Source organism: Lissotriton helveticus, chromosome 8 (genome assembly GCF_964261635.1).
Source record: "Lissotriton helveticus chromosome 8, aLisHel1.1, whole genome shotgun sequence".
NCBI lineage: Eukaryota > Metazoa > Chordata > Amphibia > Caudata > Salamandridae > Lissotriton > Lissotriton helveticus.
The window spans coordinates 327,591,770-327,608,198 of record NC_136069.1 but is presented as its reverse complement, the minus strand read 5'-3'; the positions used below and the strand labels follow the sequence as shown (position 1 = coordinate 327,608,198).

At 44.5% G+C, this 16,429-nt stretch overlaps 1 protein-coding gene across 4 annotated transcripts in view; it reads left to right on the top strand.

The window, feature by feature from the left end:
- Positions 1-16,429, top strand: part of SPATA13 (spermatogenesis associated 13) — a 166,748-nt gene that overhangs the window by 113,714 nt on the left and 36,605 nt on the right. For all 4 annotated transcript variants that reach the window (XM_078657101.1, XM_078657102.1, XM_078657103.1 and 1 more), the window contains 4 exons: positions 3,527-3,706; positions 5,185-5,417; positions 14,275-14,404; positions 15,304-15,676. In XM_078657101.1, coding sequence (XP_078513227.1) covers positions 3,527-3,706; positions 5,185-5,417; positions 14,275-14,404; positions 15,304-15,676 — 916 coding nt within the window. The remainder of the gene's footprint in view (positions 1-3,526; positions 3,707-5,184; positions 5,418-14,274; positions 14,405-15,303; positions 15,677-16,429) is intronic.

Sequence of the window (16,429 nt, the reverse complement as noted above, 5' to 3'; positions counted from 1 at the left end):
TAATCAAAACATGCATAAACTATATGTCCATGAAGTATACATAACAAACAAAGGGCAGGGCAGTAAGAAGCAGAACAGGAGCGAACTGAGGAGTGAAGGTAATGCAGTAAAGATATGTGAGTAAAAGAAAAAGAATACAAATAAGAATACAAATATGAATAACATCCATGAGCCCGCAAAAAGCAAAACAATAGGGTTCAACCGGAGCAAGCTGAAGAGACATGGTGGCAGCAAATAGAATAATCTGAGTCCTGCCCATATTCATTGATTCACCTAGACACACCAACCATTGATGAAAGGGCCATGTCCTTTGCTTTCTCAGATTCAGTCAGCCTGTTGAATGGCTTTGATTTGTTTTATCAACCGTACGTTTTAGATCTGGTTCTCCTAATAGCTTCATATTGTCATCTTAGCAATAAAGGAATTTCTCAATCTCCATTTGGAAATGTATAGATTGCAGTGTCAGACTGGGGCAGAACACAGGCCTAAGCACCAGTATAATAGTGTCCTCCACTTGCAAATTAGATATCTAAAAATGTGACCCACACTTGAAATTGGGGTCGTTTTGAACTTGTAAAGATATGCTATGGAGGTGTTTTGGAAGGCTTGTAAATGTAGTTGAGCTTATATAGCGCACAGCTACCCGCAGTGGGTTTCCCGGCGCTTGCTTAGGGAACCCTTCCTGGTATTCCCCTGTGAGATAGCAGGGTATCCACAAGGTGAAAGTCAGGCATCCCGCCGCGAGGGGCCGTTGTGGAGATTAAGCAAGCTATTGCCCAGAGTCGCAGAGTGTGAACCCGTGAGTCGAGAAGGCACCGGGGCGAGAATTATCGAGTCCGTGGAATTTTTAGCCCAAGACCCCGCCGAGGCGGGGAATTGAACCCTGGTCCAGGACCGATCTCAGCTTCCGGGTCTGCTGCCTCTAACCCCTGAGCCACACTTCTCCACTTGGGTGTCTGCATGTATTTGTTACTTGCTGCAGGCAATGTTTGTAGTAATATCAAGGAAATCCACAGTGAAAACCGGTCCACAAGCGCATAAAACAGCCAAAAAAAACTGGTGCACAAACTGACCTCCCAGACATCCCTTCGGGCACTGCCTGATTGCCTTATAGGCCGGTCCCACCCTGACTGATTGACACCAATATCAATGCATTGTGAACCCGCTATGATTCATAGTGACTATGCCCCCTATCCTGCAGCTATTGAATTTTGATTGATGCTGTCTATGACTACAATGCCTCGCTGCATGGCTATAGCACACAGGAGTACTGTAAACACTGCTGCAGATACGTGTTTTATTGCGCACTTACACGTCAGACATATCTAGCCATCCTGTCATTTTGACAGGAAGGCTAGATATGTCTGACGCTTCTCCGAAATGATTGCACAATATAAATGACGACAAGGGATATTGCAACACTTAGCCTATTCACAGACACTGAAATCAGAAATGCCTCTGAAAATACCGATCTTGCATTGAAGTGAAAGAGGAACTATGCAAATTATTTGTATTTTCAAAGAAATCACTTAATTGCATTTCACTACTATTATAGTCTGTCACCAACCATTACATTCAATTACTCTATCCATAAAGCTGGTGTTCATGGTCATCTAAGTGTTTCATAACAGGACCAGTGTTACCTATTAGAACAAGTGTTGACAAAGCCAATAGGTCGTGCCTTTGAGACCTGTTGGCTTCGCCAAAGGCTGTTAGCAATGCTGTACGCCATCCTTGATGCCGGATGTACACCGTGCATACTTAGGGAATGATGCAGTTGATTTGATTTTTATTTACCAATCTAATTTGGTAAAAGAAAAGTAGAACTAATGCTTTTTTTGTTTTTAAAGCAGGTGGGGAATGCAATATAGTGTGCGGGGGAGTAGAAACAATATAGGTTGCAAAGCTATGCTGAGTGCCATGGGGGAAAGAATCAACATGGAGGGTGTGGGTGAGGAGAAGCAACACGGAGGGCAGGGAGAAGTTTACAGCCTGATGAGAGCAATGTGGTGCCAGAGGAGGAGAAAAGAAATATACCACTGACAAAGAGCTACCTGGAGCGGAGGGAGAGGCATACGAGCAAGAAAGCAATGCGAGGGGAGCAGCACAGGAGGGCTAGCACATCACAGGTGGGGGGTAGAAGCACATGGGCGAGAGAGAGCAGCATGGTGGAGGGGTGAAGAGAAGTACACGAGGGATACAGCTGGAAAACACATGCACTCTCAGAGTGTTTCACCAAAAATAAAAAGGTAGTGTTTGAAATGTAAGCTGTGGAAGGGCACAAGTAATGAGGCCTTGCTCCAGGGTTAGGACAACCCGAAGAAGTGTAGGGAAAACCCACACAAGCTAACAAATGAAAAGCAAGTGACTGAGAGTGACGTTACAGCCAAACAATGGTATGCAACGGGCAGTCTCTAAGCCCACTGTAAACAGACAATAGGTATTTTCTCAAACAGATGGCTTACGCTGTCTGGTAGGCAAGACCTGAAAATTGGGGAGAAATCCCAGCAGATGGTGCTGGTAATTAGTCAGCCACATTTGGATCAGGCTTAGACTAACCCTGCCAGATCTTCAGAGGAGGAATTAACCTGTCTGGAATTCTTCCAGTGTTCCCAGTAGGCAAGTCTGCCTGAGTTTCACAATGCATCTTACAGAGTGGAGCCTCAGCCACTTGTAACTAAATGTGCCCTTTCAAGGAATGGGGATAGACGTCTCTTGGTCTTTTTGTCTAGGGCAGTATCGGACTCTGTTTTCTTTGCCATTTTCTTCTACTTTGAAGAAAGCCTAAACTTACCTCTGTCCACAGCTTTCCTGATACACAGCCCTGATTTTTAGCTATAACAATACAAGTGTTTTATCAACTTACATCTGTGCAGCATAAAATCTGCAGTGAACAAACACACATAGGTAATCTTTTGCTCATGTGAACGTTTTTATTGGTGCATTTGCCATTGGGAAATGTCTATTTCTTATTGAAAAATTAGCGAAGTAGCTTCCAAATGGATGATAGAATAAGGAAATTGACTTTCTTATGAATACTTGTGTTTGCTTATGTTCCTTATCATACAGCCCTACATCTACCACCGATGTTAGGAGTTTTATCAGTTCAGGAAAGGAACTTTTGCTGGAAGCAGTTTGGGTCACCAGTGGAGTATGAGAAAAAAAGACCCACAAAATAAAAATAATACTGCAGTTTGCATAACTTACCTAGCCACATTTATTCATAGTTAGGCTGACGTGTCAGGAGGCTCAGAGTAATCTTCAAGTCAAAGACATTAGTTCAGTTTACAAATGTTTGTAAACCAAGTGCGTCTGGGTAACATTAACTGCTCAGTGGAAGACTATATGTGCCACCTAAAATGGACTGCAGTATTTTTATTATGATATATTTAATCATTTTATCTATCATGTTACACAGACCGCATTGTGCTCTTTTTGAAAATCAGTGATGTGCATCATGTTACTTGAAATAATTATTTTTCTATCCAAGTTTGTTCATTAATTTCTCTATTTTTTTTCCCTGTAGGGCTATATCCGTCAATGCAAAAAACATACGGTCATGTTCACGGAGGCCCAATTAAACACCATTTTTGGAAACATTGAAGATATTTATAAGTTCCAGCGGAAGTTTTTGAAGGACCTCGAGAAGCAGTACAACAAAGAAGAGCCTCACTTGAGTGAAATCGGAACCTGCTTCCTGCAACACGTAGGTCTATTGCTGCTTATTATTCCCCCCGCTTCCTCACAGTACAGCAGGGGTTGTTCCCTTATTAAATGAGCACCTATCCCAGGGGATATAATGGCATTCTTTTTGACCCTGTCCCTGCACTGACTATCTCCCACTCATCAGGTGGTGCCCATATAGCAAGCTCCAGGGAGAAAGAGAGGCACTTTATGACCACTCGATGAATGTAAGGGTACCCCAGCTCCAAGGGTCTATCGAGGGTGCTGCCTTTTAAAGTATCTAAGAAGTACAAGGGAACCCCACTGAAAATGAACCAGGGTAATAACTATGTCAAGAAACAGTGGTTAAAATGGCAAATAAACAGTGGTTGGATAAATAATTATTCATTGATCATTTCTCAGAAGAAGGAAACCAAACTGTATATAGCACTGTTGTCACAAAAGTACTTTTTTGTTTTTTGGTTCCAATACACACTGGGGACACTAAGCACTACTTTCATTGTATATAAGTGAAAAAGAATTTGATTTACTGTTATAAAAAACTGCATATATTCAATCAAACAGTATTAGGTATCCTCTCTGTCTGACATTCACATGATCCATTTTTCAAATGCCATTATGCAGAGTATATATATTACTCATTTTATCTAATTGTTTGCCATTTGAACCACTGTTTCTTGCATTTTAAAGTGTGGCTGGGAGTGCAGTGCAACTATGAGCTTGGCTTAAACTATTTTTAGGACTGGGACTAAGTCCATTGCCTGTGATGTAGTGTATTTGGGCCGCCTCCACAGTGTGTAGAGTCTGGACCGTCCCCCTCTATCGCATGGGCCTTCGCATTCTCCGCGGTGGTGAGGGTGGCCTGCAGCTCGCGCCCATACTGCTCTGTTACAGCGAGCAGGGCTCTGTCCCGCCTGCACGCTTCTTTGTGTGCATGAGCAGGAGGCTGCCTCACCCCCTTAAGAACCGGACAAGCACCGCCAGTTTGCACTCTGCTATTATTAGTACATGTGATTGTGCTCTCTTCTTCCTGCCTTAAAAAAGTCTACTGGGTAAAAGCAATCCGTTTTATTTATAGATGTATTTATTTATGTACGTTACTATGTGTGCTCAAATCATTCGTTTAAACAAGGGTTCCTCCCAAAAATCTATTCGAAACTAAGAACACTGGACTGTTCGATTCTAATAATTACGTGGCTTTATATCACAACAAATTCAGTTTTAAATTAATCACGTTTCACAGTTGAGTGTGTGCACCTGTTGTATGATGCTAAGCAGTGACTATATTGATGCTGACGGTGATCATTCTGTGGAATGGAATGTTGCAGCCATGATCCTTTCATACTATGGGCAAAGATGGTTTTATTGACTCTATTCAAACCAGCTGGACGTCAAGTTCCTGGGTTGTAACATTGCAATCAGCGTCACTCAGATATCCTTGCAATCAGTGTCACTCAGATATCATTTCTGAAGTTTAGTCTGTCTTGTATTCCCTTGCAGCAAGAAGGGTTTGACATCTACTCCGAGTACTGCAACAACCACCCCGGCGCCTGCGTCGAGCTGTCCAAGCTGATGAAGCAGGGCAAATACCGCCACTTCTTCGAGGCCTGCCGGCTGCTTCAGCAGATGATCGATATCGCGATTGATGGCTTCCTGCTCACTCCGGTGCAGAAGATCTGTAAATACCCCTTGCAGCTGGGGGAGCTGCTGAAGTACACAACCCCAGAGCACAGGTGAGAGCTGCCTCCCTAGGTCCTTTGTGGTACCCGGGGTCTCTGCCCCTGGGGCTGCGAATGGAAGTTCTCTTCAGTGGAACCCTGCACGTGGCAACTCTGATAGGATGTGATAGGAGAAGCTGTGTGTGAGGAAAGAGCAAAATGCACACTCCATTTAAGTAAATTGTATTGCTTTTAATGCTGAAGGTTTATTTCTGCGATTGAGGCACTTGGGCTGAAAGTATTTAATCGCTTAACAATGGTTAGACAAATTGGTGCGCATGTCTGTCTGAAATACACAAATGAGAAAGCTGTCCAGCATTTGCAGAGAAGCTGCCTTCTCTAGATCCTGACAGAGGAGACACGAATCCAAACAGAGACCGTGTACACGTAGAGAGCGTTTATGAACAGAATGTTTCCATATTCACGAGCAGATGAGGTCCTAGAGGTAGAGGTCAATGTACACAACACAAAGAGGTCGTGTTGACTGTTGTGCAATTCAAGTAAGGCTCAAAACACAACTCCACATTCACATAAAAGGACTAAATGCACTACTTTAAAGCTCACACCTTTCGTACATGGCTTACGCACACAAATGTACAAAAAATTGTGAGTACCCTGAAGGTTTGCGATGTTTGTGGGTGTGTGTGTGCTCACCATATTTTCCATTGCCACCCTATTACCCTGGGTTCACTCATCTTTCTACCTCTAGTTGTTTGACTGCAAAACTAGAAACAAATAGAACTTTTTGTGGTTGTAAATGTAACTTACCACTGCAAAATGTTTGTGGATGAGACATGCGGAGACTATTCTGCTCTAATACATTAGCATTGGCAAAGCTGCTTGTTATGTATTTTATTTATTTTTCGTGCTTGTTTCGTTTATTCATGAATGTGATCAGAAAAATCCTAAAACAAGAGAAAATTAGCCTTTGTAGAGCTGAGACAGTAGATCTGAGATTCAGCCGACAGTACAGTGAAATGTCAGATAGGATACGCAAAATATTGTTCTATGTTTCGTGCGCCACCGGAAAATGGTCACGTGCCAGAGGTAGAATATAGTATTCCAGGTTTGCCTCAGACAGACTTTCTTTCCTACAGTCTTGGATAGTCGCTGACTGTCCTTTTACGGACTCCAGGTCACCATTGAAGACTTCCAATGTCCATCTCCATGAGGTGCAAAACATGCATTTGATCAGACATGGTGCAGACATTTGGGGGCCATCATTGATACCCTAGGAGAGTATTGCAGGTCAACGAGGCACTGAAATGTGTACCTAACACATATGATCTGAAATAGAATTCAATATTCTTTCTTGCATATGGCACTATTTCCTGAATGAGAAATCACAGCAAAAGAGGTATCACTGTTACGCAAATTGATTATGGTTCTTTCAGCAAAAGCTGTGATAGTGCGCTTACACCCTGATTATTCTGGTCATATATATATGAACTTCAACACTAGGGTGAGTGTTTTCTATGCTGTGTAGTCGTATGTTCATTTGTGCTGTGAATGTTAGTAAACCGGGTGCATCGAATAATAATGCCTGTAATATGTCGTGTGCATTCACTTGAAGCGTTAACGCATAAAGTAACAATTCCAGCACAACCACAAGTCCTTATGGCTGAATGTTCACAGGTGCCTCCACTTACCTGTGCCAGGGGTGTGACTGATGTCCTTTGCAAAGGACTGGATGAACGCGCACACATATCGGTGACCAAAACGTCTGCTCTGTGAGTATGTGACATAGCAAGCAACCCTGAGCTGCATATGTCTCAGGAAGCCACAAGGCCCATAGAGGGGCCCTAAAGAAGTTGTAGGCATGCTCCTACCGCTCCACCAGGAATACCCATACTGTGAAGCAAGTGCTATTCAAGACAGGAGAAATGTAGCCATCATCAGTCGTGCAGCCATGCCACGTAATGAGGAATGCGCTTACGCCAACAGGCTCTTTCGAATACACTTTTACGAGTTCGCTGCACATGCCATAGTTCAGAAGATACCCACTGTGCTTTATAATAATGCTTTCTGCAGTCGCAATATATGGGGTAAATTTGCTGCCCGTTTACTGAATCCGGAGTAAGCTATTTCTACCTTCATTCACCTGCTTAGTTATAATTGTATCTATACCAATTGCACATCACAGCTCACCGTGCATCGGTTTCAGAGCTCCATTTGTGATGTATCATATGTTCCACTTATCAACAAGAGTCACAATATTCTGTTGTATTTCAATTGACAATGTGAGTTATCAACAGTTAAACGTGCAAGTTAGGACATTCAGCGATCCCTTTTCTGCTTCTTCTCACCCTTTTTCGGGACAAAGCACTGAAGCACGAATATTTTTTTCTGTTTCCATAGTTCAGTAATTTAGAATTGGCAAGCAGCATAATACACAGAGCATGACAGATAACCTGCTGTGAGCAGCGCCCACACAATGGCAGTGCTGTGCCACACACTGCAGGGCTTTCAGTTGCTGTGGTATTTCTTCTATGCTCCTGTTTGTTTCGTAGTGATTGGTCGCTGGCCTTGCCCTGCCCTAAACTCTATTCTGAAAATGCGCCTCCTCACCACAGTCTTCTCATGTGGAATGTGGGGTCTGGGAGTTCCCCAAATCTGCTCACTTGTGTGTGGTAAACGCACAACAGAACCACTGTTCAGCCATTTTCTCAGCCCAGCAGGGTGATCCTTTTTTTTTTTTCTTCACTTTTTTTCTTCTTCTCAGAGTGACAAATTGTCTGCATCAAGGGACAGAAAACAAGTTCTTTTCTTTGGGGACTGGCTCTTATGCCCCCACTGTCCAAGCACTGCCTTTACAAACCACTCCGAAAGAGCTCTTGCTAATTAAGAAATAAGGTTCTTTTGAAAGGTTTTGAACAGGGACAAGTTACAGAAATTGAAGAAAATTGCTGAAAGGATTCTTCTGCGTTGCTCCTTGTTCTCACTGCAGGGAACTTGATATTCTGAAAAAACTGGCCTATTAAACTAAATGGAATCCACCTTTAAAATGAGGACACGATTTCACAGTTACTGGTGATATGAGTAACCACCACATTTTTCTTTCACATTCTGAGCCTAGCCACCCAGTATTGCATCTTAAATACAAAGCACACCAACATTTACATTAGATCGGGCCAGTGGGGCTCTGTATCTTTTGAGCAGCAGCACTATGTCCGGTGTTTTGTGGCATGGGTGTGCTTACTCATAATTACAGAGAGGTGGGGTCCACTTGCATTTTAAGTGATGAAAACACCTCTTCATGGTGAACACTAGTAAAATAGGGTAGCCCAGGATGACTCATGTACTTATTACAAAGAGGTGTGTGTAATCTGTTTGTCACAGGGTTGAATTATCATTAAATAGTTACAGGTTTGCTGCAGGAGCACTGTGTGGAACCTGCAGATCACAGCTCGCATGCTAGCAAGAATACAGCCATATAAACAGTGTCCCTCCAATATATGTCTGGAACCTGCAAAGCATATGTTTGAATGCCTGGAGCACCTTTTGTAGTCTAGTTTTGCCGCTCCACCCCTGCCGATCAGATCTGCCTTGGCCAGCTGAATAAGGTACTGCGCCGCAGTACCCCAAGCCCACGGTTCGATCCCGCTGTGGGGATTTCATTCTTTGGTTTGTGTTGCCTTGTTATTTGGCTGCTTTCAGTTTGTTTTCTTTTTTTCCTTACATTATTTCCCCCCCACTTTTAACATTTAATTTTGTTGTACTACTGTTGTTGTTAATTTGTTTGGTCAAGCTTTGCCATTGCGGACGCCAACTCTTCCTCCTTTTCTGCCGCTTCCCGCTTCTTCCCTCCCTCCTACTCCCACCTCCAAGGACAATGTATGGATGCCACTGCGCGTCCCTGTTGAGCAGCCCTTGACCTTCGTGGTTTAGTTTCACCTCTTCCCCGATGCCAATGATATATACCTTAGTTACATGATTACGGTGCTGCATTTTAATCAATCAATCAATCAGGGGTTTGTTAAAGCGCGACTACTCACCCGTAAGGGTCTCAAGGCGCTAGGGGTGGGGGGGTGCAGGTTCCATTCCATCAAGTAGGGGGTCTGTCGAAGAGCCAGGTTTTGAGGTTTCTTGCGAAGATAGGGAGCAATGTTGTCTGTCTGAGGTGGAGCGGAAGGGCGTTCCATGCTTTGGCAGCGAGGAAGGAGAAGGAGCAATCTCCCGATCTGGTCTTTCTGGTGCGCGGGACCACGGCATAGGAGAGCTGGGCTGATCGTAGGGTCCTTTGGGGTGCGTGGAATTTGAGTCGGCTGTTCAGGTATGCTGGTCCGGTGCCGTGGAGGGCCTTGTGTGCGTGGTTGAGCATCTTAAAGGTGATTCTCGCCTCGACGGGGAGCCAGTGGAGTATGCGCTGGTGCTGGGAGATGTGGCAGTGTTTTGGCAGGTTGAGGACCAGTCTTGCAGCGACGTTCTGGATGTTCTGTAGCTTGCGGATGAGGTTTTTGTTTATTCCGGCGTAGAGTGTGTTGCCGTAGTCGAGTCTGCTTGTGACCAGGGCGTGAGTGACTGTCTTTCGGTGTTCGAGGGGGATCCATTTGAAGGTCTACGAAGGAGGCGGAGGCCCCAAGCCCCCCGGGTCGATCCTGCTGTGGGGATCTCAATTTTTGCTTTTATTGCCTTTTTATTTAGTTGCCTTAAGTTTATTTGCCCGATTTTCCTTGCCCAAAATTAGTTGTCCCACTTTTAACATTTCATTTAATTGTAAACTACTGTAATTGTTTATTTGTTTGATCGCATGTTGCCAATGCGGACACCGATTCTCCTGACTTTTCTGCCGCTTTCCACCCTCCCGTTTCCCTGCTGGCCTCTCCCATCTCCCGGGACTATGTATGGAGGCCACTGCGTGGCCCCTGTGAGCAGCCCTTAACCATCATGGCCTAGTTTTGACGTTTCCCTGCTGTGTGCCTTGGCTACATGTTAATGGTACCGTGCCGCAGCCCCCGAGCCCCTGGTTCGGTCCTGCTGTGGGGATTTCATTCTTTGGTTTGTTTTGCCTTATTCGGTTGCCTTCAGTTTATTTGCCTTGTCATAAATTATTTTCCCACCACTTTTAACATTTAATTTTATTGTAAGCTACTGTAATGTTAATTTGTTTGGTCGTGCATTGCCATTGCGGACACCAATTCTCCTGCGTTTTCTGATGCTTCCCGCCCTCCCTGCCATTCCCTCCTGCCTCCCAGGACTACTTATGGAGGCCACTGCACCACTGGCAGGCCGAAGGCAAGTCTGTTTGTGACCGTCCGCGCCTGGACCTCACCCAGAGCCAGGACCACTGGATCTTCCACCCCACGTAACTACACCACCACTGCACCATCCCTGACCCAGCTTCTGCAACTTGATCCCGGACATCTTCGCCCCGCTCACAATTGACTCTGAGCACCAGATCTTCCTTGGGGACTTCCGTTTCCTCCTTGACGACCCTGGTGATGCCAACACCATGACCTCCTGGCGAGTATGAACAACATCAGCCACAAGCAGCTTGTCCCTGACCCTACCCAAATCACAGGATACATGCTAGACCCCCTTCTCACCTCCAGCAACAGAGTCCTATACAACCACGACTCTCAACTCACCTGGTCTGCCCACTACATCGTCGACTTCACTGTTGCAGGTCCCACCCAGTCTGGCACCGTACCACCTAGATCCAAGTGCAGAGACTGTAAAAAGATATGTGTAGACCAGTGGAAGAATGCTGTCTGCTCCCACCTCCAAGACTCTAGACACGACCCAGGACAAGCAGCAAAAACCCCTTTTCCCAATGGATCACAAAATGTGCTGATAACATTGCCCCGCCAAGACAGCCAACGTCAGAGGTCCAGTCAAAAGAGCAACCTGGTTCAACGAGGAACTGCACTCGACCAAATGCAACTGCAGGCAGCTAGAAAGGAAGTGGCACATTAGCAGGAATACAGAAGACCACACCGCCTTTAGGATTGCTCTCAACCAATACCTCCGCTTCCTGAAAAAAAACAAAAAGAACGCCCTGGCAGACCACATTGAAGCCAGCACAAACCACACCAAGGAAATCTTCACCATCATGAGGGAGTTCTCCAATTCCACAGCCACTAAGAATGACATCACACCCTCCCAAGAACTGCTACAATCTTGCCGACTTCTTCCACAACACGATTTCAAGCAATTTACGAAAACTCCGAACACCAACCCTCTGCCACAGACCGCTTCAACCAGCTAACAACCTCGAACATAGATCCCAAACACCTACTCACCCACTGGGACTCCCTCACCACATAAGGCATTACTTCCATCATGAACTCCGTGCACTTGGGTGCACCCACGGACCCATGCCACCACCACGTCTTCAACCTCGGAAGCAAAATCAGCAACGAGTTCAGGAGGGTCCTGAATACCTCCATCTCTGTGGCCTCCTCCCTGAAAAATTGAAACTTGCTGAAGTGAGACCCCTTTTGTAGAACCAGTCAGCCGACCTAGCCGAACCAAAGAACTGTCAGGCCATCTCTCTGCTCCCCTATCCAGCATCAGTCCTCCGGAAAATGATCAACCAACAACTCCGACACATACAAGAACACAACCTCCTGGACCCCTCTCAATCCGGATTTTGAGCTAACCACACCGTCGATACAGCCCTGATCGCAGCCATCAATGGCATCAGCGCCCTCCTGGACCATAGAAAAATGGCAGCCCTCATCCTCCTACACTTCTCTGCCCTGTTTCACATCGTCTGAAATCACATCCTGATCAACAGACTTCACCACATAGGGATCCAGGGAGACATCCTCAGATGTACGCCTCATACCTCACCTGCAGAACTCCGAGGATCCCTCTCTTACCGTTCACCTTGGAACCAATGAAGAACATTGCGGAGTTCCCTAAGGATCGTCCCTCCCTCTCTAACACCTACATGACGCACCTGGCTAACACCGTCAGGTCACATGGAATCAACATCATATCCTATGCAGATGACACCCAGCTCATCCTCTCATTGTCCGAAGATCTCTCTTCCACCAAAGCAAACTTCCACAAATGCATGATGAACATCAAGGACTGGATAAAGGACAACTGTCTCAAATTCAACACGGACAAGAAGGAAGTCCTCATCTTTGGGAACAACATCTCGCCATGGACTATGGAAACACATTCTACGTAGGAATCCCTGCACGCCTCACAACAAGACTCCAGACTATTCAAAACTCAGTGGCAAGACTCATCCTCGACCTCCCCAGAATGACCCACATCACACTACATCTCGAGTAACTACACTCGCTCCCAATTTAGAAGATATGCCAGTTCCAGAGGCTGACCCACGCCTACAAGGCCTTGCACAACAAAGGTCTTGCATACATCAACAAACTCCTGACCGTCCACCAACCAACCAGACACCTTCGATCCGCCTCCCTCTCCATCGCAGACACCATCGGGTCCACCAAACCAACAGCGGAGGACTCTTATTCTCGCACCTGGCAGACCAGGCTTGGAATGACTTCCCCCTGCACCTCAGGACCGCACAGTCACTCCAGCAATTCAGGAAGCAACTCAAGACCTGGATGTTCAAGTGATCATACCACCACATAGCAGCATAATTGTCTAGCGCCTGGAGACCCTCATGGATGATTTTCTGTGCTTTATAAATGTTTTATTGATTGTTTAATTGGTAGATTTGAACTTCATCTTTTAATAAATTCACTTTTGTATTGTGTTTTGTGCTCATGGTTATTTTTAGCACTTAATGAAGAAATCAATCTGCATAAGTACATTACATACACGTGACATAGATGCTATTTTCTTACATGTTAAACAGGATCCAAAATAACTGCCTGGCCTTTGTTGCTTTACATGTATCATCACACATATTTTCTTCACATGTGCTGTAATTTTATAATGTAAAACTGTCTAGTTTCTCCATTTAATGACTTTACACCTTGCTAACATACAGAAGACCACTCAGACACAAAGAGCTGACACCAGCCCTGCTTGCAGACCTCCCTGTGAAGCCTGCTGGTGCTGACTGCTGTGGGATGGCCCTGTAGAACACCACATCCTGTTGTTCACAGGTCTAGCGTAGCACTTCTCTGCAAGACCTCAGAAAGAGATTACACAAATGTCTTTGCAGATCTCACAGAACTGCAGATCAGTGCATCATTTTTTTCTTAAAATAAGTTCTGCCTTGCAAGTTTGTAGCCTAACTGGAAAGACCCAGTACATCTAATTCTTGCAAAACTATTTTTATATTCGTTTTTGAAGACTGTAAAGGTGAGTATAAGATAGTTGAGTCGATTTAGGTACCCATTGTGGAGGTGTGCGTGTAACCTGATGGCTACATATTCAAGTCCTGCTGTGTACACTTAGCCTCTCATAACGCTGAGAAGATAAAATCAGTACCACCAAGTTGGGTACTCGCAAGCACAGTTATAAGCAGCTAGAGTTGAAATAGTCTGACTAGTGTGCTATATAAGTATAATAAAAATTCTTAATGAGCAAATGAATCAAACACAAATTGGGGGATAAAAGACTAATTTCTATGGTACTTTAGGAAGAATAAGCATTCTTCACTGTAGAACGGTGATGCAGCATCTGAAGCAGCTAATTTGTGAACAGCTAATTGAGCTCTAAAGGGAGACATGAGGCCCGAGTTGGAATTTGAAGAAGGATGCAGGACAGGCAGGGTGTACTCTCCAAATAGGGCACACCAGTCATTTGACACTTTTTGGCTGATGTCCTACATCTTCCAAACTTTAATCAGACCGGTAGCCGCTGCTCTAGTAAGTAAACCAAGCTATGCAAATTTTAAATCGCACAGTAAAGAGTTGACCTATCCTTCTTTTCGTGCGTTTGCATTGGGAATGCCGTTGTCAGTATCTAATCATTTGTATTTTTGCAGTGATTATGAAAATGTGAAGGCAGCCTACGAGGCCATGAAGAATGTCGCATGTCTGATCAATGAGCGCAAACGAAGGCTGGAGAGTATAAACAAGATTGCTCAGTGGCAAGTGTCGATTGTGGGCTGGGAGGTGAGTGCTGTTCTTTTTTTTTTTATGCTATGATGTATGTTGTTTGAAATGTATTTTCTCATTGTTTGCTGAATAGTTCCCCAGTGGGTCTGTAAAAACCTGTTCTTAATCCAAAAAGTAGTAAATTCTTATCTAACCCTTTTAGCCTACGTGATTGATAGTGTAATGGTTTATTTTTAGGTTTGTTTCATAGGATTGGCTATAAATTCAGGCATTTACCATACTAAGATTTATTTCTAATCTAGCTAACCTAGCGATCAAAGTTCCTAAGCAATTTTCCACACTTTTTTTTTCAAACGTATGCCTGATGGTTAAACCTTAAACATATATGACCTGTCAGTAAAAAAATTGTGGCTCAATAAATCTCGTTATTGCGAACCAGTACATTAAAAAACCGATTAACACATTTAAAAGTACAGAACAAAAGTGAGCTCTCGTGTCATTACAATTATATTGTACAACCACAACTCACCATTAGCTTGATCATGTTAGCAAATCCCTGCTCCACTGCTTCACAAATTTCATGTTACAAGCACTTTACAAGGGAGGGTACTTGGCCCACACTATTTGAAGCAATGGCTCTGTATCTGGTTAGCTACTCCTCTTGTGAGCTATGGTCACACATTAATGATGCTGCCATAATTTTTCGATTTATATTTTGTTCTGACTTTGCTAACTTACATTATTTCACATATATATTGCATCAGCTAGCTACAAACAAGGAAGCACATTGATTGGCACTTATAAAGAGCAAACTTCATAACCCTCTCCCTTCATGCAGACATGCCACATATGTGTATAGTTAGCCTCTACCCACGTTTACTTATGGATTCCATCACTAAAACACTTCCCTTTGTGATTCACCATGATCTCTAATTGTGAACTCTTTTATGCTGCAGGGACTAGATATTTTAGCCAGAAGCTCTGAACTCATCCATTCAGGAGAACTCACCAGCATCTCAAAACAAGGCAAAAGCCAGCAGCGGACGTTTTTCCTGTTTGACCATCAGTTGGTGTTCTGCAAGAAGGACCTGCTCCGGAGGGATATCCTGTACTACAAGGGCCGGGTGGACATGGACGAGGTGGAGCTCCTGGACACCAAGGACGGGAAAGATAAAGACTTCAACTTCAATGTCAAGAACGCTTTTAAAATCTTGAACAAAGACACTGAGGAGGTTCATTTGTTTTGTGCAAAGAAACAAGAAGACAAGAAGCGATGGCTGCTGGCCTGCTCTGCTGAAAGGAAAAGGGTCCAGGAGGACAAAGAAATGGGTGAGTCATAATGTGAGAAGAGACGGATGGAGCTTCAGCAAATGTAAATCACTATATAGAGAACTAAAATAGTGTTGCTGGTATACTTGTATGTGTGGTACAAAAGGGGGTGGTGATGGACGGAGCATCTGAACCAATCAAACACTCACACCCAGTCAACAGATCTGGGTTTAATCCATTACCGTTCTTTAGCCCACTCTGCCACCCCAGTTCAGACATGGCCATATGCAAATCAGTCTGACCCTGTGCCTCATGGGAACAGTCCAGCCCGAACTGCCAAGCCATGCCTTCCCTGGACTGGAAACAAGCTTCCGAGGACCGGTTTCTGGCATTTTAGCCGTCTTCAGCCCGGCTTGCTTGGGGGTGAATGTTTTGCCATTGTGCAACATTCCGTCCATCATCTTGTGTGTTATACTTGTATGTGTGCCATATACAGGCCTTGAAAATCAACTTGCCCATGCGCTACGGCGAGTCACATTTTATCAGGGCGAGCTATATTTCGGGCCTACTCGCCTGTTCTGGTGAGCTGACAAAGAACCGGTGTTCTGTTCACTCAAAGTGAAGTAGCAAAGAAAATGCCTTTAAATCTTGTTTTTATCTTATCACATTTGCTCTGTGTATTGAGACAGAGCTCAGAAGTCAGTTTGCATCTGGTTGCAATTACCTTTCTGTCTCTGGCTGCAAAGTTCCAGGATTTTGTAAAGTGAACTGTCTGAGGTGCTGTAAAAGAATGTGAAGTGAAAGGTTATTGGG